Genomic DNA, 25,324 nt, shown 5'->3' with positions numbered 1-25,324 from the left:
CACTTTTCTTTTAACGTTTCTAGCTGGATCTGGTCCAATAAAGGTCCTTATCTGAAACAGTAGGATTCCCGAGTGACGCTGCATTTCGGCCTCTTCCGCGGCGATACCTCTCCACGGAAGCCACAAACTGTCTCAGCCTTACTGGGACTCATTTCCGCTTAGGGAATATATTGATGTCACAGACTTTCGGCTAAGACCGAGGATTCAAGCCCTACATATGTTTATTATGTGGACCACGCCTTTAGAATGGCGAATGTGTATCGCGATCAGTTCAGTTATCTTTCAGACTCCCGTGGCTATCATCATGCTGTTGCAGACCGTTGGAATAGGACCAGATACAGTGGGAAAGGATGGATCGAGAGACTCAACTACATGGCCCCATAATGATCGGCAAACCTTGAGACATCTTAGCATGACAGGACCCCTACTAGGAAACTCCCTATCGCCCAATCGGCGACGGGCGCTCTTTGAGACAACTAAACGAGTACTTGCCAGTGCGATAAACGATGGGATAGCCTGCGCAACCCTTGAGTCATGTAACAGCACCAGTCTGTTGTTGTGCTTACGCAGTCCCGGAGGAGCCATGGCCAGTGATGAAGACGCTTGGATCATGTGCGGTATGCGAGCTGACGCATATACCGAAACAGACGGTGGCAGGGTTCTTGGGTTTGTGCGGGCGGACGATCTCCTGGGGCCTGTGCTAAGCCGGAACCTCAACGGCGAGATATCAGAGGAGCTTGACCCTGGTGTGATTTGTCGCGTTATCTGCCGCTGGCGTTCTCGCCAAGATGAAGAACACGCGGTAGAGACGCTTGTAAAGGAGGTACGGAATTCTGCAAACAATCAAGGTGAACCAACAACTATGTTCAACCTAAACGATTCAAAGATAAGAACTAATGCTGAGACAGAGAAATGGTTGGATATGGCCAGTACTCTGCCAATCCTACATCTTAAGTCTTCACTATGTGATTGGGAGCAATCAGTCGTATCTGGACATCCTACACATCCGGTACTACAACATTTCCCCCACCTTGCCCTACCTACTCGCCTTAGACTTGAAGTTAACCTTATCGAAGTTACACCGAGCCTGCCTTGCCCAGTCACCCCTAGATCCCATCATGCCCGATGATATCCCTTATCTACTAGAACCCGAACTATCATTCCTCTGCGTTCCAAAGTCAGACATGAAAGTCTTCGGGCCATTCCAGTCACTTCTGGACCCACTCATAACATCTCTTGGGATTCCCAAGCCTGATGATACAATCAATGAGATCGTAATACCGTGTTTCAGTCGCCAACTCCCAGCTATCACGCCACTATTCCCGAAAGCACGCATTCTGAGGGCTGTCCAAAACCGTTGCCGAGCACAACTCTCCATGCGGACTGTCTCTATGATGCCAGACGTGGGCGGCTCCCCGTTGCACCTGAAGCTATCACTGAACTGTCAAATCACATCTCGTCTGAGGACCATATCCCCCGATGCTGCAGCCTTGGCACCCGCAGTTGGGAAGATTCTTCAAAGTTTACTTCCCCAGGATTTATGGATATTTGAAGAAGCAGCTTCCCTTACAGGCGCCCAGGAAGACTTCGATAAAGCCTGCCAATTAACATGCATTATCCGAAAGAGCCCAGAAAAATGAGCGGCGGACATAGGGGAGACACTCATTCCCGTTGCGGGACTCCTGCAGAAACCTCTGAACGACGATCGAACGTACATGGAGATTATATTCGGTCTTGATGACTTGAAGGAAAAGCAAGCCTGGTTCAGAAAGTAAGTAGTAATGATACTATACCCCATTCATATTTATGTTACCTCTATTTCCCCTGAACAAAACACCTAATCAAATAAAGATACCTCACCAAATTATTCTCCCTCATTCTCCCCCCTATGATCCGCCACGGAGTCTACGTCGAAGCTCATAGCCAAAATATCCTCGTCCGCGTCAATCTCACAAGCAAGGAGGTAACCGGGTTTGCGCTTCGTGACTTTGACGGAATCGGAATCCATCCTCCGACGTTTCTTCTTCGCCATTCCGACAACAAGAATGATGCCCTCAATGTTATTCCCTCCAGTACTCGCAATCTTAATAATGATCTATATTCAATGTGCGACCAGGTGCATCACGCTCTTCTCCAGGCGCATGTGGGTCACCTCTTATACATGCTGGGATTAGAATCGAAGGGCGGATGGCGTATTGTGCGTGAAGAACTAGAGAGGGCGTTGAACCCTTCCGAGGATCCAGATGGTCGGCTGCTGTATGACTACTGGATGAAGGATACGATGGCGTCTAAATCTTTTCTGGAGATGCGGTTGCGGGATGCATATGCAAAGGTGAGTTTCTTTCATTCTTTCTTTTTTTATTCTTCTCTCTGTAGAATCCTTCGTAGCATTGCGAGTGTTGGATATATTTCGCTGACGTTGAACGAACAGTGTTGTATGAGGGAATTGCCGAATATCCTTCTTCGGGGTGCTTGAGTTGATGCGGTGACTGAATAGTATGAGGGACACTAGTAAAATAATGGTGGAGGGATGGCCAGGTCATGAATAGTTGAACGATGATAATGAACTTTCAAGTAATGGTAGTCATAATGGGTAATTTCTTTTCTTCAAATTTCTTTGCCGTATGAGGAACACTTCCTACCTACCCCTGTATCACGATATAATCCATTCATCGAAGCATCTAACTCAGCCATGATAGTAGTGGTCGTATCATTGGTAGTGAGGGGTGAGAATAACTAACTATTAGTAGGCATTGGGTAGGAGGGCATTATACATCATATGCCGTATGATTAGTAGTAAGATATTGTTGTTGATATATACCACGATGTTACATTAGTACTAATGGAGGTTCCTCATATAGTGACCAAAATTAGAACGACAGAGCCCTGAAATCAACTCACTAAGCCCCGACATGAATGAACGTCGCCCAAGACAAGGGATCCCTATTCTTCTGTTTGACCTCCCCCACAGCACGATGAAGCGCCGTGGCCACAATTCTCCCATCATCCCCATCCCACTTCGATTCCGTCGCCAGCAAATACTCCACTAAATTCTTATAGAACCCCTCCGCAACGGAAATCGCTGCTCGATCATTCGCCTCCCATAATGACCCGATCACATGCGGGAACCCCAGTAACTGGAAGGTGCCGGCCAAGTGGATGGCCTCATCGATGAGCGAATCACTGGCGTTCTCTGCCGTCGAGCAAGCCGATAGATAAGCTATCTGTGCACGGGGATGAGAGACGTGTGTTAGTTCATTGATAGTGAGAAGCTCTGCAGGAGCTTGTCCATCGGCTCCATGGACCGGAGCAGGTCCGAGGAACAAACCGCCTGCCGCGGGCTCTAGTGCATTTGCGTGGCCGTGACAGGCGAAATGAACCAGGTGATAGGCTGCTATAGCTTCGCAGACTGCTCGCTTGCTCGGATTGGAGAGAATTGTTGGATGTGGGATGAGTGGGCGGACGGTTTGGGAGATAGCGGCGAGCTCTGCGGTTGTGTTAAGGGCTGCTTTTCCGGGCGTTTCGGGCATTTCAATCATGAGAAGTTGCGGATTGACTTCCAGATGACGGTTGCGACTGATTTCGCGGGCATGTTGGAGGGCTTTTATGGTAGGGGTGTAGCTTGATATGACGAAATCGGAGGTGCTTGGACCCTGGGGTTGGCCTGCTGCGTGCAGGGGTGCTAGGCCCATATAGCCGGTGCATAGCCACCATACGCGTGGTAGGTCTGAGTTAGTGGCATGACCGGGGGTGAGATACCCTAGGTGTGAAAGGACCGGATGAACAGCTACATCCCATATCCAGTGTAGGATGCGTTGGAGCTCTCGTCTGCGGCGGGATCGCGAGCTGGGCTTTCCGCTGGACAGCTTGTTACTGCCCACAAGCTTCCGCATATTGCGGACGAGGTCGGCATAGTGAAGGTTAACGAGGTCGATGGCATCGACACCCTTGGAGGTGAGGATTAGGGCGGTCCACGTGCGGAGGCAATGTACCTATCATCGGGGCGCTGCGCGGACGAGAACTTACATTAGGCATGGATCACCCTAACACTCTTTAATCCCTTTCCAGGCTTCGATCCCTCCTAGTCGACCTGGGGAACGAAGATGCCGTAGACGAACTACTCGGGAAAGTCCGAGAGAAACGACATCAGCAGTTAGGTCCGACCCACGCCCTCTCCCTTAAAATCGATCACGAGCTGGCCATCCGACTCGTTATAACAGGCCCCGGAACTGCCCAGTCAATACTACAGCAGACACTGCTTGGCAAAGAGGAAGACTTAGGGATGGATCACACGTCGACACTGGACACCTTGCACGTCCTCGAGGGCCTCCTATCCGACCGCGATGAGGATAGAATACTACACGAACAACAACTTGCACTAGCTCGCGAAGAAAAGCTCGGACGAGACCATATTCTCACACGCAGGGCCATGAGAAGAGCCGGTGTTTTAGCGTTTCAAGCAGACCGCAATGAGGAGGCCGCATCACTCCTAGAACGGTCCATGAACGACGATCCCGAGATCCACCGTCGCAGCGATGCCTACGACATCTATGCCTTGGCCTGGTGTTACATGAATCTGAGGAAAGTCCCGCAAGCCGGAGTCTTACTCTTAAAGGCACTACGACAATTACCGGGCATCGCCGACCCAGGCGTAAAAGCGTACGCAGAGGTCCGTCTTCTGATACGGCTTGCCAAAGTCTATGAGCGGCAACGAGCTTATGAAGCTACAGTCTCCACGTACGCAAAGGTCTTGGATGCGTTGGAGAAGGACTAGTGGAAGAGGAGAATCCTTGGGCTCGGTTAAACACCCTCAGTGCTCTTTCATCGGTGCACAGGTCTTACAGATCGTGGAGCGACGCTATCGCGAAGAGCGAGCAGGCTCTTCGATTAGTTGAAGATGAGATGGGGAAGAGCATCATCTTACATTGAAACAGCTGGGGATGCTCTGTTGTGAGGTATATGATCTGTCGGGTAATAGGCGGAAATTCAAGGAGTAGCGGAAAGAGTTGGATAAACGCAGACCGGAAGCAGTCTCTCTTTAAGCGGTTTTCGCGGACTCAAGACTGAAGAAAGATTGTGAAAATATGTTTTCAAGATTTAGTCCAAAATTTTCATGTCCATGCCCTCTCCTTGGTAAATAAGAGGATCGAAACATGTACACGGGGGTAAACACCTTATCAGTTCTGCCCTGAGCTTACGTGATGGGCATGGCCTCTTATCGGCTCTCCTCACCTTGATAGGAGCTACTAGTACCTACTGCTACACTTTTACCAACCCAATCACTAGCAACCTGGATACACGCAAATGGACTCCTCTCGTGTCTCTATCGCCTGAGAGACCTGTCGGAAGCGGAAGCACAAGGTGAATTTCCACGTACACGTACATCCCAAACGGCCGTACATGGTAGAAAGTACTAGATGGATAACAAACCCACATAGTGCGATGGTCTGCGTCCAGCCTGTTCTTCCTGTCTGGCCCGAAACACCCCCTGCGAGTATAATACAGAGAAACGAATCAAGTTGGTATCCATCCTGATCTACCTACATCGTGCTAACTGCCACCTGCCTTAGGCGCAGAGTGGACCTTAACTACGTGCGAACGCTGGAAGACCAGATCGCGGCACTGAAGGAGCAATTGGCACGGGGACAACCCCAGCCTCAGATCACTGTCAAAGAAACTGTGTTGACTGCTGTTGACCATCGCGATGAACGGGCCGGCGGCGTCGATGATGCTGTTGCAATAATCCCGCCTAGCATGAGCACGGCGATCGAGGATGTCAGCGCTCTCATCTGGCGCATGAGCATTGACAACAACGGCGACGCATCCTTCATTGGGCCTTCCAGCAACTTCTGCTTTCCCGTCGTGCATTGGGACGATGCGGACCTTGGTCATGAAAGTAGGACCACCAGGGTCACGGCCGCACCAGCAATAAGCGTCATTCCTGGGCCAAGCAGTGTGCAGCAGCAGCAGCAGCAGCAGCAGCCTCTGATGTCAGACCAGGTAGATTGGCATCTGATTGATTTGTTCGCGCGCTTTATCAACCACATCCAGCAATTTGTCGATCCCGAGACGCTGCACATACTCCGCGGAGATAACCTGAGTCCAGGTCTCCGACTGATCAAGACCGCAGTGCTGGCGGCGGGGGCTCTATTCGCTGATGATGCGCGTAGCAAGGCGCTCGGTGGCGAGGCAGCCGCTGTCGTCGATGCCACGGCCCTGCAGCTGTGCCGGCAATCGCCTGACATCTCGACAACTCAGGCTCTCTCCATCATGTCATGGTGGGAGCTTAGCTTGGAGCAGCACAATATGGCCTGGATGTATAATTGTGAGTGCTGGTGCTGAAGAAACATGAGATGGGACAGACGCTGACGCTCATCTGCAGCAATGTGTGCCAGTCTAGTTCTACACCTAGGTCTACCAGCTAGCATCACGCCAGATATTGGTGCAGGTAGTCCTGAACTGGGCCATTTCCCTCAGGATACGCGGCGGCTGCGGGCCCTTTGGTCCTCAGTGTTTCTTGACCGGTTCGTTAACTGCATGCATTCCTTGTCACATTAAAGATGCCAGCTAAACAGGTCGACACAGAATTGCAACGTCTCTATTAGGCCGGAATTGTCTGCTCCCATGGAAGCGAATCAAGGCACCCTCATTCCTCAGTGCTGTGGGTCCTTCACCCTCGTTGGACGAGCTCGCCTTTGACCACCAATGCCGTCTCTGGTTCATCCACGATCAATACATGGACAACATGTAAAGCCCTATCCATTCCTTTCTCACAACAAGTACCAACTAACAGCTCAGTTACTCCTTCAACTTCTCCGAACTCAGCAGCGCCGACAGATCCCTCGTCCTTTTAGACGCCCGCGACAAACTTCACTCCTTTTCGCAAAACATCCACCCCTCCCTGCAGGTCACCACGACCAAGCACCTACCCTCGTCAGCCATCTACCTCCACATCTCCTACCATACCTCCTACATCCTCGTCCACCGCCCCTATCTTGCCGACGCGGCCCAAAGCAACCCGTCCATTCATCGCCTCGCCTTCCGCTCTGTCTCCACCGCTGCCCGAGCCATCGTCCGCCTTCTCCGCATCCACGCCAAGATCCACTGCTCCTTTACTGAGATCCCGCCGTTCATTGTGCACAGCGTGCTCACGGCCGCCGTGACGCACCTGTGCAACACCACGAACACGACGCATTCTACCCTGCGCAGCCAGGCGACGGCGCACTTCCGGGTGTGCTTCCGGGCGCTGCTCGCTATGCAGGAGAGGTGGGTGAAGGCGAAGCGGGCGGTGAGGCTATTGCAAGGGCTTGCACGGAGGTGGCGCGTGATGGGAGCGTTGCCGTTGCAGCATGGGTTCGAGATGGGTCGAGGAGATGATGAGCAGGATGAAATAGACGATGAGATGGAGTTGGAGGGAGTAGACGCAGATGCAGACGCAGATGCAGACGGCGACGAACCGCGCATGTCAGACATCATCTTCCCCGAAGCCTTCTTCAACTTCGATACAGCAGATGCCCAGCAATGGGAGTTCCTTACAGAATCGGCACCGTTCAATCAGTTATGATGTTTCTAAAATGAATCATTCAACTAGCACTACACTTTCACACATCATCCCCCACCTCCCTCACATGCCTCTGATCCCTCCCCCCAACCCCCAACCACAGCAAATCCGGCCTACTATAATGCCCCACGATATCCACAAACGCCTTAGCCCTATATACCTGCTCAAAGTCCAAATCAGCATAAATAATCCCCTCCTCCGTCGGCGGCAGCGCCTCCGACAAAAGCCGCCCATCAGGCCCAAAAACCGCCGAGCTACCACCACCAGGAGTATTCATGATAGCCCCCGTGGCAGTCTGCATCAGATCAATCCCCGCTTGACTTATCACAGCTGTAGTATGCAGCACAAACGAAGAAGACTCCATAGCATACGTGCGAGCCAGCACCGCAGCCCCTATCACACACAAACAATTAGCAACCATCGCCAAACCCCATCCTCCATACAACAACAACAACAACAACCAGGAAAAGAGAAGATACATACCCTCCCCGGACATCGAAAACAACCCCCCCCCTCATCCCCCTCATCCTCCTCCTTAAACAACGGCGGCCACGCCGCAACATGAACCGCCTCCCTCTGCGCACACATATAATACTTCAACAGGGGCTGAACATGTTCCCAACACGACAACGCGCCCACCCTGCCCACAGCCGTCTCAACAACCCCAGCCAGGCCCGTCTCCGCATCAGCATCCCCAAACACCGTGCGCTCCATATGCGTAGCCTTAACCTTCCTCCTCTTGGAGAGAACCTCCCCCTCGTGCGAGATAATCGCCTGCGAGATGTACAGCGAGTCGTGGACGTTCTCGGAGAATCCGAGCACGACGGTTATGCTGTGGGATTTGGCTGCGGCGAGGATTCGTGCGAATTCGGGGGAGCTTGTGTTTAGGGAGTTGCGCATGTAGAGCGTGTGGAGGGTTGGGGAGACGGGGCGGGTCCTGTATGTATGTATGTTAGTTTGTATTATGTTGGTTGATGGGGGATGGGAGAGGGGAGACTACCATATCCACGCTGGATACCCTGGGATCCAGCATTCGGGGAAACTGATCAGTTGGGCCCCCTGTGAGGCGGCTTCGGCGATTAGGGTGCAGGTTTTGGTGATGGTCGCGTTGAGGTCGAGCCAGATGGGCTCGCTTTGGGTGACGGCGACGCGGATGGTGGGGGTTGGGGTTGTCATGGTTGTGGTGGTGGTGGTGGTGGTGGTGGTTAGTATTGTAGTATGGAGTGGGTGTGTTGGAGTTTCTATATAAGGTGCTCTTGGAAGGCGATGAGGATCGAAACTACTAACTTGCTAGTATGTGCAGCGAGATCTACAATATCATTCCGGGAGGTGATGTTCCGCCCAGGGAATCTTGGGTGTGAGTGTTTATGTTGGCTAATAGGAAGTCAAAGTCAATCGTGTGTATTGGGCTACTATCAACTATCTCGTAGTTTGGATGGATATCAGGGCGGATGTGGATGTTCCGCCGCTAAAATAATGTATGGTCTTGGCGAGGTAGACTGCGATAGCAAGATGGCAATCGTACAAGCATGATTGCTTATCTGCAAGAAACCATTAATAAAACTACAAAGTTGGATGAAGGAAATAGATACGGGGGCAGCAGAGATGGAGAAGACTGGGTAGTGAAAAGGGTACACTACTGTAATTACTCAATCCCACTACAAACCCTAGTATACCGTCCACTTCAGTGCTGAAACCAGATTGTAAATATTTAAAGCAATACCTGAATTTCTAGCCATAAGCCAACTTAAATCCTGAATACAATCAATTTCCCTGCCTCAACCGCTTTCCCCAAAAGAACAATGGCAAAGTCGTAAGCATAACCCCAACACTAACAGCTCCAAACGTCGAGAAGAACAACAACACCCCCTTCTCCGTCACAAAATCATTGAACACAAACGAGAGTCCAAATGCAAACGCACTCTTAGCCACCATCGCCAATCCAAACCCCTCCCCCGCCCGCTCCCCCAAGACATCATTCGTATATGCCACAATCCCCGTACACCCCATGCCCACAGCAAAGTTCACAATCCCCATGAACAGCCCGCACACGACAGCGGAGAGTCCCTGCGCCGTTGCGGCGCCCAGCCCAAAGGAACCTGCAGCCATGGCCATCGTCGCCGGGAGTATGACAAGCAGTCTATACTCAGGCTCGTAGACGCCTCCATTGCGGGAGGCCATGAGCTTGCTGCTAAGATCGCAGGCCCAGCCGCCCATCACGGTGCCGAGGGCGGAGCCGATGAGTGGCGCAATGCCAGTGAGATTGCCGACAGCGACGGTAGACATGGACCAGGGAGGCGCGGTGAAGATCTGCGATGTGACGGCGCCGAGGAGGATGGTCCAGGTGAAGATCACGGACCACATGATGCAGGCCCAGAGGACGATAGGGTCGAGGACCAGAGCGAAGGGCTCGATGAGGCCGCGTAGGAGGGAAGGGTGTCTCTCATCCTCGACCTCCACTATTGGGACTTGAAGAGAGACGGCGTGGGCCTTTTCAATTTCTGGGTTGTCTGGAGCTGCCTTGCTTGTTTCTGTGGTCGTGGTATCGCGGTGGAAGGTGGTTTCCGGGAAGAAGAAGAGCACGGCAACAAACAGAACGCCGAAGAGGATGGCTTCGAGTCGAAATGCCCAACGCCAGGAGAGTGCTGAAATGACATACCCGCTGATCACCGGGGTGAGGTTGACCGAGACGATCACGGCGAAGTTCCAGAGGCCGACGCGACGGCCGCGCTCGTGCACTGCGAAGACGTCGTTGATTGAGGCTGTGCCGGCGAGGGCGAAGAAGCTGCCCATTCCCAGACCTTGGAAGACCCGGGATGCAATGAGCGAGGAGTAAGACTTGGATGCTTCAGCCCAGCAACAGGAGACGAGCGCCAAGAGGGTGGTAAAGAGGTATACGGGGCGCTTGCCGAAGCAGTGAGCAAAGGCAGAACAAACGTAGGCACTGATGCCCAGGGCCATGACTAGGCTCCCATTCAGTAGAGTCACGCTGGTCAGGTCAACCTGGAGATCAGCAGCGACAACCGCGAAGCCGGGCACCAGTAGAGGGCCCAGAGAACCGGTTGCGCAGGAACCTAGGATGATTGTAGCAAAGAGGAGCTCTTTGCGTACATGGTTCCATGTTAACGGATCCGTAGGAGAAACGGATCGTCGTGACAGTAGCTGAAGCATTCTGAAAGATGAAGAAGAAGACTGTGGTGGAGAATGCTAGGATGATGCTGGCTCTGGCGTGCGCACGTACTCCAAGTCTTATTCTTATACTACAAACCTGTAAACTGGGCTAAAAAATGAAAGGGCTGATAACGGCAGCACGCTTATCATGTGGCGCTGCCATGTTGCGATTAACATACTTATCACGGCGGATGATCTGCTTCCGCTGTCTGTACTTTTCTGTCGATCCACGAGAGATTAGGGCTCTTGAGTCGGATAAGACTATATAATTTTTGCGCTTTCTCCCAATATGAAACTACTACATGCACAGCAACGAAAATGCGCCCATCAATCAGCTGGAAACTTTTTTGCGCTGGTTGGGCCCTGGCCTCAACCGGCTTCTGCACCAGCAGTGGCCTCTTGGCTGACCTGCAAGGTATGCTCAACTTACCATCTCTTATACTCACCAGCTAACGCTTCTACTACAGTCGATCTTTAAGAATGGGCTTCAGCATACAACCAGTCCGTCGCCGCAGTGGCAACCCTATCCAATGTAGACAAGATCCGGCTCATCTCCGGCCAAAGCGTGCCTTCCATCAACTTTGAGCCCTATACAGCCGACGACGGCTCCCAAGGGCTAGAGAGCTTCTTCTACGTGACCTTATTTCCCAGATCCTCAGCGATGGCCCAGACCTGGGAGCCCGAGCTCATCAAAGCCAACTTTCATGCCGTCGGCCAGGAGTTCTACGGCAAAGGCTACACCATGATCAACGGTCCAACGGTTGGCCCACAAGGCCGTACCCCCTGGAGCGGCCGTCTAGTGGAAACCCTAGGTCAGGACGTCTACCTGGCCGGAATTGCATTCGCACACGCCACCGAGGGCATCCGCGAAGCCGGCATCATCCCCTGCGGCAAGCACTTCCTCCTCAACGAGCAGGAGACCAATCGCTCCGAAGTCTACTGGTCCAACAACGGAGTCACCGTCCCCCTCAACAACACCGCCTACTCCAGCAACGCCGACAACAAGACCCTCCACGAAGCCTACCTCTGGCCCTTCTACGACGGCGTCAAAGCCGGCCTCGGCGCCGTAATGTGCGCCATGAACCGCGTCAACGGGACTTACGCCTGCGAAACCCCCAACCTGCTCAACAACGTCCTCAAAACCGAACTGGCATTCCCCGGCTTCGTCACCCCCGACACCTCTGGCCAACACACAGCCCTAGGCTCTGCCAACGCCGGCATGGACTTCGGCGCTACCTCCTTCTGGAACCCCCAGACCCTCCTCCCAGCCCTCGCCAACGGCTCCCTCTCCCAAGCCCGCCTCGACGACATGGCCATCCGCAACCTCATGCCCTACTTCCAGCTCGGCCTCAACACCAAAACCATTCCCCCCAATCCCCCGGCCACAGCCCCCGTCGACGTTCGCGCCAACCACCGCGCCCTCGTCCGCAAAGCCGGCAGCGCAGCCATAACCCTCCTCAAAAACACCAACAACACCCTCCCCCTCCACAAACCACCCTCCATCGGCATCTTCGGCTCCCACGCCCGTCCCACGCTCATCGGCCCCGGCAAAACAATGGACGACGTGCACACTCACACCACCTGGCCAGGCCAACTCATCTTCTCCGGCGGCTCCGGCATCAGCAGTCCCTCCTACCAAATCACCCCCTACGACGCCCTCCTCTCCAAAGCCCTCCAAGACGGCACCCAACTCATGTTGGCAATGGACGACGACCTCCCCATCATCCCCTACACCGCCGTAACCGGCACAATGGGAACCTCAGCAGCACCCACCTTCGCCGGCTACGCCTCGGCCGTATCAACCTGCCTCGTCTTCATCAACGCCTGGAGCGGCGAAGGCCACGACCGCAGCGAACTCCGCAACATCCCGCAAGACAAGATGATCCTCACCGTGGCCCAAAACTGCGCCAACACCATCGTCGTCATCAACACCGTCGGCGCCCGTCTCCTCGACTCCTGGATCGACCACCCCAACATCACAGCCGTCCTCTACTCCTCCCTCCTAGGCGAACAATCAGGCAACGCCATCATCGACGTCCTCTACGGCGCCGTCAACCCCTCCGCGAAACTCATCCACACTATCGCCCGTAATGAATCAGACTACCCCGTCCCGGTCTGCATGACCGCAGATTGCGATTTCACCAAGGAAAAGGTCTACCTCGATTACAAGTACTTCGACGCGCACAATATCACCCCAAGATATGAATTCGGCTTCGGGCTCTCTTACACTACTTTCAGCTAATCGGTCCCTCCTGCGATCAGCTACGTGAATGATTCCGCGCTCGCTCATCCCATCCCCACGGGTAAACTTATCCCTGGCGGAAAGGCGGATCTTTGGGACGAGGTCATGCGGATTACGACGTATATCACGAATTCGGGGGATAGGGATGGGGCGGAGGTCGCGCAGCTGTATGTTTCGTTTCCCGAGGAGGCGGATCAACCGGTTAGACAGTTGCGAGGGTTTCAGAAGGTTTTTCTGAGGTCGGGGGAGAAAGGGTTGGTGGAGTTTGGGTTGAGGAGGAGGGATTTGAGTTTTTGGGATGTGGGGAGGCAGGAGTGGGTGCTTGCTAGGGGTATGTATCGGTTTTGGGTTGGCGCGAGTAGTAGGGATTTGAGGGGGTGGGTGGAGTATGTTGTTGCTTAGATTTTGGTAAGGTGTATTACCTGTGCTGCAGGGCACTTCGATTAAGGTACTTGGTAAGGAGAAACGAAGTACTATACATAGACTATCGTTCAATCATACACACGTACATGCATACATACATACATAGGAACCTACATGAATAGAATAAAAGGGCTTGTCAAGTTCCCGTCTCCGTCTCAATATCCGGTTCCCGACCCGCCAAATCACCAGTAAACTTCCTCTTCACCTTCCTTAGCGAATACTTAGCCTCGTCACGCGCAAACACTGCATTCCGAACAGGTCTCCATTGCATCTTACCGCGGTGTTGACGCTCCTCGCTGCGTTTATTCGCCTTCTTAAGGGATCCGTCATCTATACTGCAGATGCTGGGAGGCCCGGCACTGCTGCTCGCGCCGCCAGTGGACGCTGTACTTTGTGAGACGCGTTGCTGCTGGTGGGGGTAGTGATCGTCATCCATGTCGTCCTCGGTTTCGCTGGATGAGGAGGATGCCTCTTTCTCCTCTTGCTCTTGTTCTTGGGAGTTCTGGTGCCGGGCTTCTTCATCGTGCATGGTGCCGTAGGACTGGGCGACGGTGGGAGGTGGGTTCACGGGGTCGTGAGGTGGTGTCTCGCGCCCCGGTTCGGCGACTTGGTGGCCGTGGTTGTTGAGATAGGCGCCTGGGTCGTGGCCGAAGGCGCCACTCCAGTCTTGGCCTTGCTTGTCAATCCAGCGGCGGCGTTCGCGGGGCTCGGCGTGCTTGAGTATGTCGCGGCCGTCAAGGAGGGATTGTTCATGCAGCCTTTCGAGGTCCTCGGGGATGTCAGAGGAGATGCGGCGTTCGCGGACACCCTGGGCGATGCAGGCTTCCCAGGTTTCGAAGGTCTCGCGGGATTCGTTATCGATGACGTATTGTTCGTGGGAGTCGTCGATGCCGGGACTGAAAAAGCCGTGGAATTGCAGGCGGCCAACTTCGTGCAGGTCCTCGAGGCCCGGGCTGCGTTTGATGTGGCAGTTCTGCTCGGTGATGTAGTTTTGGGTGAGTCGCTTGCCGTTCTTGGTGACCCAGATGGGAATGTCGATGGCGGTGTCTTCGTTGTCGGCCATGTGTTGGAGCCAGTAGACGGCATAGGCGGTTGTGTGATGGTGGCCTTGTTGTTGGAATTCGAAGACCACGGGCGATCGGTAGCGGTGCTTGACAGGGAGACGGATGGCGCGTCGGTAGTCCTCGCTGGAGAGGTCGTAGGTCATGTTGGATCCTTCGACATGGCACACATGACGAGTGATCTTGCCACTGCTGCCGCCGGTGCGGAGGCGAATCTTGCAGCGATGGTTGAAGCCCTTTACGGTGACCTTGTCGGAAATGAAATGGAAGGTGCCGACATCCCAGCCAAGCATCTGTGGGGGAAGACGGGTCTCAACGTGCCGGAAGAGAATAGAGATGCGAATGCGTCCAAAGCCGATGCCGCCAGTGAGAGGGTACCATCTGGTCACCTGTGAGCTGTTCTCGAGGAGCTCCGAAATCTTCAATGGCACCACGCCGAGGATAGGATCGTGCTGGCGATATCGTTGGTCGCGGACGCTAACGGTAACGTAGGCGGACCGCCAGTCTCGGACGAATCGTTCAGTTCCAGCGTTGAAGATAGGCTTGGAGCTTAGGGCTTTTGCACGAGTACGGTAGATCTGCGAGACGTTAGGCGAGTTGTAAATATGAAAGGGGGTATGTGGGATAGCTTACTAGCTCGTCATTGAGAATGATTTTACAGTAGCTCGTAGGCAAGTTCTCTCCAACCTCCTCTTTTTGCTCGCCATACGGTTTGGCTGGCTCATAGTCTCTCCCCTTGCGGTTACCGTGACTGCCTTTGACGTTCTCGATCTCTAGATTCACGATTTGATGGACCACAATGCTCATGATTCCACTCGGCCATAGCGGATCTGGTGGGGTCTTGGTAATGGCGTCCTCTTGATCGGTACTGATGACACCCTTTTCGTCTTGGAACTCAGGAATGTCCTTGAAGTTCTCCGGTAGATCCTTCTTCTTGCCGTCGGTCCTCAGCTCAGCTCTCAGCTTGGGTTTGCCGAAAAACCCGACCTCCCAGTGCAGTTCTCCCGGCATTTCACTGCCCTCGTTGAGGCCCTGGAGCTTGGAAACCTGAGCATACATCTTGCCCGGGTGTTGGATCATTTTGCGTATGGGCAATTCCACTTTGCCGACAATGTCGTCCGCGGTGGTCCGATCCGAGTCCCAGAGTTCGACACTCAAAGCTTCGTCCGCCTTGATCAACTCTGGCGTTACGAGCAACGCCGCGGTTTCTTCCCAGACGGGGTTCAGGTCGTCGGTGATTACTCGGGTACAGTACATGGGCTTGCCGTACTTGGAGAAAGAGAGGTTGATGTAAGGGTCACTGCCGCCGCCATAACTTCCACGTCGGTCCTGTTTGCTCAAGCCAATTGCACGATGGATCCGGATCCACATGATGCCCAGTGCCTGGGTTTCTTTGACGATATCGTCACCCTTGAGCATCATGCTAAGATCCATCGTCATTGATTTAGGAGCTGCAAACAGACCGCTGGCCGTAGCAATAGCATAGTTGACGAAGTTGGAGATTAAGGGGAGATTCAGGATGTTTACACCCCAGTTGACCATTGGCATACAACCGGCCCTAATATGGGGGAGTCCAACAAGACTAAACGTCACGTCTTTCATGAACGGGGCCTCTGGCATCATTTGGAACCTGGCGCGGACGGTGCCTACCAGTTCGTTCAATTCCACGAAGACTGGGAATGGAACGCCAAAGAGGCCTTTGATTCCCAGGTAGAAAACAATTTGCATGTGCATGTTGCGCGCCTTGGACGACGTGGTTTGTCCGCTCGGTTTCGCGTGGTAGGCAAAGGAGGCCTCGATGTTGTAGTAGCTGCCGCCCTCCTCAGCAGCTGCCGCCTCCTGAGGGTCTTTATTCTTCACGTTCTCCTCGTGAATGTGATCCTTGAGTTGCTGGACATGAGAGTCCGGAAGAGACCGCAAGCTCAAGATTCGGATAGGGTTGTTTCCCTGATCAATTTCCGCAATCCGAACGTTCTCCACTACACCAGGCGCAGACGCCTGCATGATGTCTTCGATGGTATCCGCAACGGGTGTCAGCATCTCCGGGTTGATGAGGCCCCAGAAGACCCCGAGAAAAGAGTTCATCCATTCGACCGACTCAGGGAGGAGGTTTGCAGTAGCCTAACAGCGTAACATGTAAGTTTTAGTACCTTAACGGGGAGCGGAAACTTACCATTTGGCCTCTGATTTGCTCACTACTCCATTCCATCTCCCGGCCGCTGCGAATGAGTTCCTGTATCCATAACCACACACCACTTGCAACACCGAATGATAAAGGCAGTAGGCCCCAGAGCGAGCCACCAAACATTCGACCAGTGAAGACAATAGCAGCAACAATTCCTAAGCAGAGGCCGATACCACGGCTCTCCAGCTTGTCAAACATGGGTTTATAGGTGACTGTCGGAGTAGGATGGAAGAGAATGTTGGTTTTCTCGCCATGAATAGGAACATCTGATGTGGTGCCTTCTGCGATTGGGTCGGGGGGTGCGGTGATATCTTGGTTTTCTTTATACTGGGAAAGGCTTTGGTTGGGTTCGGTTTTGACGTCCTACGAGATTTCTTAGCTGACATTCAGTTTTAGATGATTAGATTTATAGACTCACCGTTGGCTTTCCAAGATTAGCATTTGGCACAACCAGCTATGATTATCATCGGTCAGTGGCATGTTCCACCCTTGTCAATGGGGTATGGATACCTTCGGATCCTTCACTGCTTCCATGGAATCCTCGTCGAGGTCCTCCACTTCAATATCCTTGCCGGTCGTGGGATCGGTCACCATGCGAGTCTTTCCCGTTGTCTTCCGGGGCTTGTGAGCCATTTCCTCTCCCTGTTCCTCCTTCTCCCGCCGTTTGGCCGCCAGGGCTTCCTCATGGGCCTTACGCTCTTGTTTATCCACCTCTAGACGCTGTAGGAACTTGTCGATGGTCGGCACAGGATTGGCTCCGCTCCAATGCTCCCCGACGCGGTGAGTCTTGGGTGACTCCCGCCCAGGTTGAGCCTGCGACATGGTTGATAGTGATGGGTTGATCAGGTACGCAGAGGATATCAGAAGTAAGATGAGTGGGTTATCATCCCTAGCTCCGTGAAGCCGGGACCGCTGTTGATATGGGAAGAGAGCAAAGAAAATGAGAGGGAATAAGATCTGGTTGTAAGTCTTCTCTCATGCGATGTCAGCCAAGTAAGTGAAGTCAGAGCGAAAGTCAAGGTTGGCCCTGCCAGACTGGACTACGTCATTGTGGAGGAGGCGCTGCCAATGGAGCTCGGACGCGTCCGACCATTTGCTGGCACAGGGCTGGGGGATATCCCGAACATCCAGACCGGATCTGATGTCGGTCGGTCTATTTACATTCTCCACCGGATGGTTGTTGAGTTGAGCTGGCTGCATCCTCTTGTTTTCCGTCATTCACAGCGGAGATCCGGGGCTTGGCGTGGATGACGGGAATGGCGGATTTCAGAGCTGATACAACAAAAGATAAGGCTGACCGTGTAAAAGCTGACTAGTAGCAATCATCATTGGGAAATTGAGATGCTGTCCTCAAAAGGCCAATTGAATGGGGATGGGTGCTGAGGCTTGATGCATAGGCAATTTCCCTTCACAGTTGATGATGGATGATGGGCAGATGTTCGAGGTGGTAAGGGATGATGTCATCAATGATACCAACATCTTGAAGGCGATCAAAGAAGTCAATTCAAAACCCCCTGTAATTCATATGCTGATCCCAATAAGAATAGTAATCACAGGGCTTTGTGTTAGTGCGAGTAAGGATCTTCCACCAGATCATGCCATTTTTCTTGGAAGGGATTAGCCAGCCTTACTAGCCACAAATTTGAGGCACACAACACTGCCACTCGACTGAGTCACGTTTAAGAAATCTTTTTCTAAATAAACTCATAATGTCGCTTCAACATTTTGTACTCTGTAAATATCATCTCAGGTTTCAGTTAGTGAGGATGTGATGTTTCCCGCCATCACATGACTGCCCAGGCAACTGCTGAGATCCCAATTTAGTAATGAACAATCATCCAAAATACATCCTCAGTCCTGGGAATAGCAAACAGCCCCCGTCCATCTTGTAGCGCCAATACATATTGTGTATAGTCCATTGATATTACTGCATTAATCGTTGTTCTCCCGTCGCGGCCAAGACGCACCTTGTCCTACGGGGCCACATTGTTGATGTCTCTTCGACCTTGCATGTACTCGAGTCCTAGGAAGTTAAATAACTTACATCCCCAGATTATGCAGTCGTAAGTGAGGAATTGGCTAGATATCACAGGAATAAGTTAGTCGTTCATATAGGATCAATATCGAACGAGTCTCTTTCCTCATATTCTTCGGGACGATTCCTATACAACGAGCAGGCACGGCTTCGAGAACGATATGTGAGGTTTGATATCTCTGCACTCGCAAAGACTGTTGCAAAGCACGTCGATCATGGATGCGTTGAGAGCATTGTCAAGCTCCGCGAGGGAGGGTTCAATCGTGTGCTACTAACCACTATGGAAGATGGATTCCGAGCCATAATAAAGATCCCGTACTGGATATCAGTGCCCAGGATTTACGCAACAGCTAGCGAGGTCGCAACTCTGGCATTTCTTCGCTCTAAGAAGATCCCAGTCCCGGAAGTATATGGCTGGTCTTCGGTCACTGACAATCCAGTCGGTGTGGAGTACATTATCATGGAACATGTCGCAGGTGTCAGTGCTGATACTCGTTGGTTCAATAATACAAAACACCAAAAGCATGCTTTGGTGACAGGCATCGTTGACATTGAGAAGAAGCTTTTCAGCATTCCATTTGGGGCCACTGGAAGCCTTTATTTCAGAAGTGACCTTCCACCCCAACTGCAGGCTCCGCTATATGCAGTGGGCACGCCAGATGAAGCCAGGGACTCCCAGACCTACTGCATCGGTCCAACGGCTGATTACATGTTTTGGTATGGGCAAAGATCTGAGCTGGATCTGGGCCGAGGGCCGTGTAAGTTTTCTTTTAGTCTGAAGTACTTCAATGTGCGATGAATGAGCTGATCCTCCTTCAGGGACCGACCCCAAGGACTATCTACGTGCAATTGCCGAAAAGGAAGTCAAATGGATTGAGGAATACGGGAAGCCTCTTGAAAATGGATTTCCTCACAACATCGCATTTCCCGGCCTGAAGTGCCCACAGGAATACCTTGAGCTCCTCAAAAAGTACATGACAATAGCACCATATCTCCTCCCACGAGAGCAAGGAAATAAATAGAGCAAACCCACTTTGCGACATCCTGGTACGTCTATTCCCAACCCACCCGATAATGTAGTCCGATTGGCTGATGGGTAATGAAGATCTCACCCCTAGCAATGTGTTCATATGTCCAGATACATTCAAAGTGAAATCCATTATCGATTGGCAACATACAACCATCACACCGTTGCTTCTTACAGCCGGATATCCCAAGCTGTTCGAGAACCCTAACCCAAAGCACCCCAGCGAGTTGAAACCACCAAAGTACCCTCCGGGCTACGAGACCATGAGTCCCGATGAGCAAGCTCAAGTCGACGAGCTTATACGACGGCAAAGTCTCTTCTACCTCTATCGTGTTTCCAACGGGGGCTTGAACAAGGTGCACCTCGAGGCGCTGCGAGATCCTCTCATTCTACAACGTCAGCACCTCGTGGACTCTGCAGGTCGTCAATGGTCTGGAGATATTGTTACACTACGTGGGGCCCTCATGCGAAGGCAAAACCTTTGGTCTTATCTCATTGGCAAGGATCACCATATCAAATGCCCCATAGATTTCTCCGAACAAGAAGTAATCGACCAGGCTGAAAGTGAGCAAACGTGGTACAATTTGAATATACTTATCAATCAATGGCGCGACGAACTCGGTGGGCTCTCAGAAGAAGGGTGGCTACCTGCTCAGCGGTATGAGGCTGCTGTGAAAAGGAACAAATCCTTGATGGCCGAATTCTCTGACGGCGCCAGTCCAGATGAGCTGGAAAAAGTGAAGCGAGGTTGGCCGTTTCAGGATCACGACGAGCTCTACTGACATTTATCATATGTTTCCACTAGCAGAGCGACACTCCAGGGTTAAGCTGGTGACTGATGATATATTGGCAGAGGGATCTGTGGTCAGAGATATGAATATACCCAAATTAGTTGGCGGTCACAACATCTTCTCATAATAAACAATAATATAACCGCTGTTACTACATGGCACTGCCAGAGATGATCAAAAGTATTTATAGTTGAACATCATGATGCATGATCATGATGCTTACCCCGAAAATATATTTTGAGCTAGTAATAGTGCAGCAAGAACTGAACACTGGTACTTAGTACTCCATAATATATACAAGCCAAACTCTCAATTCATACAACTCACAGCTCATAATACATATTAACAACTACTAAAACAGCTTAATAGTCAAGTAACACCAAACAAACACTCCGTACACCATGAAGCTATACACCCACAATCACGTGACCCCATATACCAGCGGAGCCAACCGTCATGCGGCCACCACATCACAGATAATCAGCGATCACCGCCGCCGCAACAACCTGTGGCTTAATTTACTTTTTACCTCCACCTTCACTCTATTCCTGGAGCGGTCCCCAAGTCTTCGCACCGGACCATTCATTCCAATAATCTCCTACAAAAAAAAATAACCCTTTCCTGGCCCAATTAACCGCCAAACAATTCACCCACACCGATTGAACGAACTTACGTCACCCAAAACACCAACCAACGAAATCAACCACCACAACCACCAACGAGTGAACCTCATATACATATACAGAGAAAAAGAAAAGAAAAGAAACCGAGGGAAGGAAGAAATCATGTCCTCAGCCGAAGAATCCCCCGCCCAACGAGCAGCCCGCCTGCGTCGTGAACGTCGCGAAGCCAAAATCAAAGGCGATGGAGCTGCTCGTCTAGACAAGATTACCAGTTTGAGTGGACGGACTCCTGCTAGTCGTATGTGGCACATTATTCCTTTTCTCTCTTATGGAATGGAGTCTTAAGCGGAAGAAAGAAAGAACGAAAGAAAGATAGTGTGTGAGTAAGCTAACTCTGTATTTGCTATGTACAGTCCGCGAAGAAACCTCTCCCTCTCCATCTCCATCCCCGGCCCCGGCCGCAGCAGCACAACCACAAGCTACTACTACGGCACTGAGTCCTAGCCCGAGCCCGAGCCCGGCCCCCGAACCTCGAATTACACAACCCTCTTTCCCAAGCCAAGGACCCCAGCAACAGCAGCAGCAAGAACTCGACCCCGAAACCCTCCAAGCGCAACAGGAGCTCTTCCGTGCCCTGCTCCGCCAGTCTGGCCAGCCGGGCGACTCACCCAGTGGGAGCCCAGGACCTCAAGCAGGAGCAGCAGGACCAGGAGGGATGGGAGGACTAGGTGGGGAAGCGGACGATCCGACGCTTAAGCTTCTCTCGAGCTTGATGGCCGGGGATACCAGTGCGCTGGGCGAGGGGTCTTTGCCTGGAGGTCAGTCGCCAGCGGACTTACTGACGGGGTTGGGAGTCCCGCCGTTTGTGGCGAGTATGTTGGGAGAGGCGACGCGGAAGAAGAGTGATGAGGAAAAGCGGGAGATTCTGGTGTGGAAGGTGCTGCATGTGGTGTTTTCTATGCTGATTGGGGTGTATTTGTTGGTGTTGATTGGGTCGTCGGTGGCGACGTTTGGGAGTCAGCCGCCGCCGCCGGCGACGGCGAGGAATCCGTTCTTGTTCTTTACGACGGGTGAGGTGGTGCTTACGGGGGCGAGGGTTATGATGAAGAGAGGGGGAGGGGGGCTGGGGTTGTGGGTGCAGTTGGTTAGGGATATTGCCAGGGATGGGAGTATTGTGTTGTTTTTGTTGGGGATGGCGAATTGGTGGCATCGGGAGTGGATGGCTTATTAGATAGGGAGTAGTCCGTAGTGACTTGGGGATTGGGTTTGATTGTGGTTATCTTTTCTCTTTGTGGTTATTATGGCATGGATGTTTCTGCTGTGCTTAGGAATACATTATGCACTTCTTGCATTTGCATGTGAATTTGCTGGCATAACGTTCGATAGTTTGTTGCTTGCTGGGGTAGTTCTTTTGCCATCGACTAGCCTGTGCGCTGGCTCCCAGAAACGAGGTTGATATTAGCTGTGAAAAGTTGAAAACTTCTCGCGGCGATTACCAATGTCCCACCAAACTTGGCCACAGCACAACGCGTACTGATCCATCGGGTGGACTAGGAAATTAATAACGGGCAGGGCCAATACGTTATTAATTTGCACTTGCAGGGGGCTATTGGGAGTTTGGGACGGACTTTTCCTACCGCCGTGTTTAGTAGATGCAGGACGGGCCAGAAATTCGCCGTTTCTAACCATCCGAGCCCACACCGGTTGGCTACTAGTAGACTCAAGTCTGGCGGCGGGCTCAGACGTCGAAATGGCAAAAGCGGACCGAGAAGCTTAGTGCGGCCGGGACTAAACTATAGCGCAGGCGGGAAAGGCCACGGCCTCTGGGTCCTGGTTGAGAAAGATAGGGCTCAAGCAGGATGGGAATGGGTCTTTCTGAGTGTTGAGAGAAGGCGCATACTCTCACCGGTTGGGGTACGTAACCTGCTATACATCTCCAATGCAGTATGTATCCAGGCAATAAACAAGCAGGCGATTATACACCTGCAATATCTTGTAGAGATGCCACTCCGTGCAGGGGGCTACCGAGATAACTGATTGACATTGATAAGCGGAAACGGGGGGTATGGTGGGCTTGACACCGTATCGGGAGGCTCCCTAGAGGCTGGGATAAATGAAGTGGCCGAGCCACCAGCGACAATTGAGGACGTTGATTTGCTAACAGATAGAGGGTCTCGATTAGCATGAGGGCTCTGTAGTCGGCAGTGTGGGTAGGGACTAAACGGGACACCCGGGACCCGAACGCACTCACCTTATTACCACACACGGACGCGAAGGAGTAAGGATTGAAGATCTCTTCACAGGAGAGAAGCGACGAAAGAAACGATGTATCCATATTTATGGGCACAAGCGTATGGTTCCCTTGCCGAAACGATGCTTGAAGGTGGACATGTTGGAGGGGCAGATTCGAGGCCTGCAAAAGGTGAACGGAATTCTGCCGGATGGCCTCCACAATATTAATGCTTCTAGTTCTGATGGTGGAAGTTGCTCCGTAATGGCATTATAAACATGAACAAACCGTTCCTCTCGGATCGGTGGTCTAATCCACATCCAATCAAGGCGGCCACACCCACAAAGCTCCCCACAATTGAGGGAACTGTGGTACTTTCGGTCCTTAGTTGTGGTGGGGGGGAGGGTGGTGTTTGTACTTTGTAGGCTCTCTTAGGGGAGTCTTGACTCTGCGCTCGTTGCGACATCAGTCGCGGGGTGATCTTCCCCCTGGAATGATGTGCCATCGCAGACAATGTTATGTCCATTATTTTTTTTTTTTCCTTTTGAATTCTGAATATTCGGCTGTCCGAAGAGACAAGATGCAGAGCTTCCAGTTCTCCGTCCAGGAAAGCTGGAGAAACCAAAGCCTAGGTCCGAGAGAAGTCCGCGGGAACGGGGAGAAGGAGCAATGAGCCAGGCAGCGATAGCCGAACCCCCAGCAAGCAGTACCACGGTTATCCCGATTGTCCCTCGACCCGCGCGTCGAGGAAAGTGTTTCGTCCCAGCCCAGCTGATCATCTGTCTTTACCGAGTGGGCAAAAATAGCAGAGAATCCCCTTTTCGGCATTGTTGAGAGATGGGCAAGTCACGGGCAGCTTCATTGCCGTAATGGGTCAGTTCTTCCTCGTTAGGGAAAGTACTGCCGTAACGTTCCGTAGCCTGGAGTTATTCCCTTCTGTTCTACAGATATTATTACTGGGGGAAGATTAAATGGATATTGCTACTTTCAGAGCACATGGAAGAAGGATCAGAAACATGAATTAATTCCCTGAACCACTAATATACACCTTCCTTCAATGCGTTGATCATCATGTACACAGCCAAGTCAGGTGCATTGACGAACATCAATCAATACTACTACCTAAGACACTGATATCTACTGACCAACATGGCAGATGAACAAACATCAATCACTATCCAGTACAATTTTCGGCTTGAACCGCTACTCAACATGATCGATAATGCTTGTGATCGCGATAACCGGGTGTGCCTTTAGAGAACGACCATTCCATTCAGGCCTCGGCTCTGCAAGGCCATCTATTTCCACGTTCTGTTCACCGGCAATATCTCACTAATGCAAGATGACCTTCCATTTACCTATCTCCCTCGTAATTAGTATCTCGAACTACTGCATCTTCCTGGTCAGCCCTTCAGGCACTGGCTGTGGGCCATACAGGGGGTCCCTAATCCGGTTTCAGTGAAACTTCCGCGAACAGCAGCACATCCATTGATCTAGGCGTCTTATTGGATCACCCACCGAGGTATCTTGATACCTCAAACAACGATGCAGGGGATGCTCACAGCGATCTATCGCGGAGGTGCATGTGGAAGGTGTAGTTAAATGCTGATTAGCTTGACTACTATCTACTTCACCACCTCAGATTGCTCTCTAGATATCTAACTACTCCAGAGTACTCCGTAGATCCGCTCACTCTCTTTTCTCTCATCCACGGTCCCGTTGAATCTTACTATAAGCAGTTCCCTTCAAAAAGCGCAGCTAAGGTTTTGGTTCCCCCGCACGGTTCAAGCCTCGCATCCAAAATGGACACGTTCCAATGCTGATTGACCCCTCCGATCGGGGGTGCTTGGCGAGTGTTCTTGTGATACCATCCCGCCATCCCCCGGAAACCCAAAAGTTTCAAACCCCCCCGTCTGCGCGTGAGCGAATCTGGGGCAGAGCTGATGATGATGATGATGTTGGTCGGATGAACGCC

The 25,324-nt window shown here is 52.1% G+C and overlaps 9 protein-coding genes across 9 annotated transcripts; 5 read left to right on the top strand and 4 right to left on the bottom strand.

The window, feature by feature from the left end:
- Positions 1 to 304: 304 nt before the first annotated feature.
- Positions 305 to 2,476, top strand: BO87DRAFT_435878 (uncharacterized protein; the record flags this gene model as incomplete). The annotated part of the gene is made up of 5 exons (XM_025627788.1): positions 305 to 823; positions 1,062 to 1,521; positions 1,642 to 1,771; positions 1,852 to 2,332; positions 2,432 to 2,476. The coding sequence occupies 5 exons, from the start codon at positions 305 to 307 to the stop codon at positions 2,474 to 2,476; spliced, it is 1,635 nt and encodes a 544-aa protein (XP_025480090.1).
- Positions 2,477 to 2,900: 424 nt separating this feature from the next.
- On the bottom strand, positions 2,901 to 4,035 carry BO87DRAFT_458963 (CHAT domain-containing protein; the record flags this gene model as incomplete). Its single annotated transcript, XM_025628910.1, has 2 exons — positions 2,901 to 3,947; positions 4,027 to 4,035. The coding sequence occupies 2 exons, from the start codon at positions 4,033 to 4,035 to the stop codon at positions 2,901 to 2,903; spliced, it is 1,056 nt and encodes a 351-aa protein (XP_025480089.1).
- Positions 4,036 to 4,282: 247 nt separating this feature from the next.
- Positions 4,283 to 7,564, top strand: BO87DRAFT_458962 (uncharacterized protein; the record flags this gene model as incomplete). The annotated part of the gene is made up of 5 exons (XM_025628909.1): positions 4,283 to 4,737; positions 5,571 to 6,325; positions 6,383 to 6,524; positions 6,586 to 6,747; positions 6,799 to 7,564. The coding sequence occupies 5 exons, from the start codon at positions 4,283 to 4,285 to the stop codon at positions 7,562 to 7,564; spliced, it is 2,280 nt and encodes a 759-aa protein (XP_025480088.1).
- BO87DRAFT_435859 (carbon-nitrogen hydrolase family protein) lies at positions 7,549 to 8,737 on the bottom strand (the record flags this gene model as incomplete). Its single annotated transcript, XM_025627787.1, has 3 exons — positions 7,549 to 7,954; positions 8,068 to 8,498; positions 8,562 to 8,737. 3 exons carry the CDS (start codon positions 8,735 to 8,737, stop codon positions 7,602 to 7,604), a joined length of 960 nt encoding a protein of 319 aa, XP_025480087.1. The 3' UTR covers positions 7,549 to 7,601.
- A 588-nt stretch (positions 8,738 to 9,325) lies between these two features.
- Positions 9,326 to 10,732, bottom strand: BO87DRAFT_435854 (MFS transporter; the record flags this gene model as incomplete). The annotated part of the gene is made up of 1 exon (XM_025627786.1): positions 9,326 to 10,732. One exon carries the CDS (start codon positions 10,730 to 10,732, stop codon positions 9,326 to 9,328), a length of 1,407 nt encoding a protein of 468 aa, XP_025480086.1.
- Positions 10,733 to 11,050: 318 nt separating this feature from the next.
- On the top strand, positions 11,051 to 13,421 carry BO87DRAFT_386575 (beta-glucosidase; the record flags this gene model as incomplete). The annotated part of the gene is made up of 4 exons (XM_025624765.1): positions 11,051 to 11,147; positions 11,212 to 12,901; positions 12,995 to 13,305; positions 13,408 to 13,421. 4 exons carry the CDS (start codon positions 11,051 to 11,053, stop codon positions 13,419 to 13,421), a joined length of 2,112 nt encoding a protein of 703 aa, XP_025480085.1.
- Positions 13,422 to 13,457: 36 nt separating this feature from the next.
- BO87DRAFT_51983 (C2 domain protein) lies at positions 13,458 to 17,588 on the bottom strand. The gene is made up of 5 exons (XM_025629348.1): positions 17,154 to 17,588; positions 17,062 to 17,097; positions 16,632 to 17,006; positions 15,092 to 16,579; positions 13,458 to 15,036 (listed from the first exon to the last, which is right to left on the bottom strand). The coding sequence occupies exons 1-5, from the start codon at positions 17,463 to 17,465 to the stop codon at positions 13,534 to 13,536; spliced, it is 3,714 nt and encodes a 1,237-aa protein (XP_025480084.1). The 5' UTR covers positions 17,466 to 17,588; the 3' UTR covers positions 13,458 to 13,533.
- A 1,370-nt stretch (positions 17,589 to 18,958) lies between these two features.
- On the top strand, positions 18,959 to 20,487 carry BO87DRAFT_425851 (phosphotransferase enzyme family protein; the record flags this gene model as incomplete). The annotated part of the gene is made up of 3 exons (XM_025627330.1): positions 18,959 to 19,436; positions 19,498 to 19,648; positions 19,797 to 20,487. The coding sequence occupies 3 exons, from the start codon at positions 18,959 to 18,961 to the stop codon at positions 20,485 to 20,487; spliced, it is 1,320 nt and encodes a 439-aa protein (XP_025480083.1).
- A 500-nt stretch (positions 20,488 to 20,987) lies between these two features.
- BO87DRAFT_458959 (uncharacterized protein) lies at positions 20,988 to 22,350 on the top strand (the record flags this gene model as incomplete). Its single annotated transcript, XM_025628908.1, has 2 exons — positions 20,988 to 21,417; positions 21,533 to 22,350. Exons 1-2 carry the CDS (start codon positions 21,282 to 21,284, stop codon positions 22,348 to 22,350), a joined length of 954 nt encoding a protein of 317 aa, XP_025480082.1. The 5' UTR covers positions 20,988 to 21,281.
- Positions 22,351 to 25,324: the final 2,974 nt, after the last annotated feature.

This window comes from Aspergillus neoniger, assembly GCF_003184625.1.
Source record: "Aspergillus neoniger CBS 115656 unplaced genomic scaffold BO87scaffold_15, whole genome shotgun sequence".
Taxonomy (NCBI): Eukaryota; Fungi; Ascomycota; class Eurotiomycetes; order Eurotiales; family Aspergillaceae; genus Aspergillus; species Aspergillus neoniger.
The sequence above is the reverse complement of the archived record's forward strand: the minus strand, read 5'-3'. Positions and strand labels throughout refer to the sequence as shown.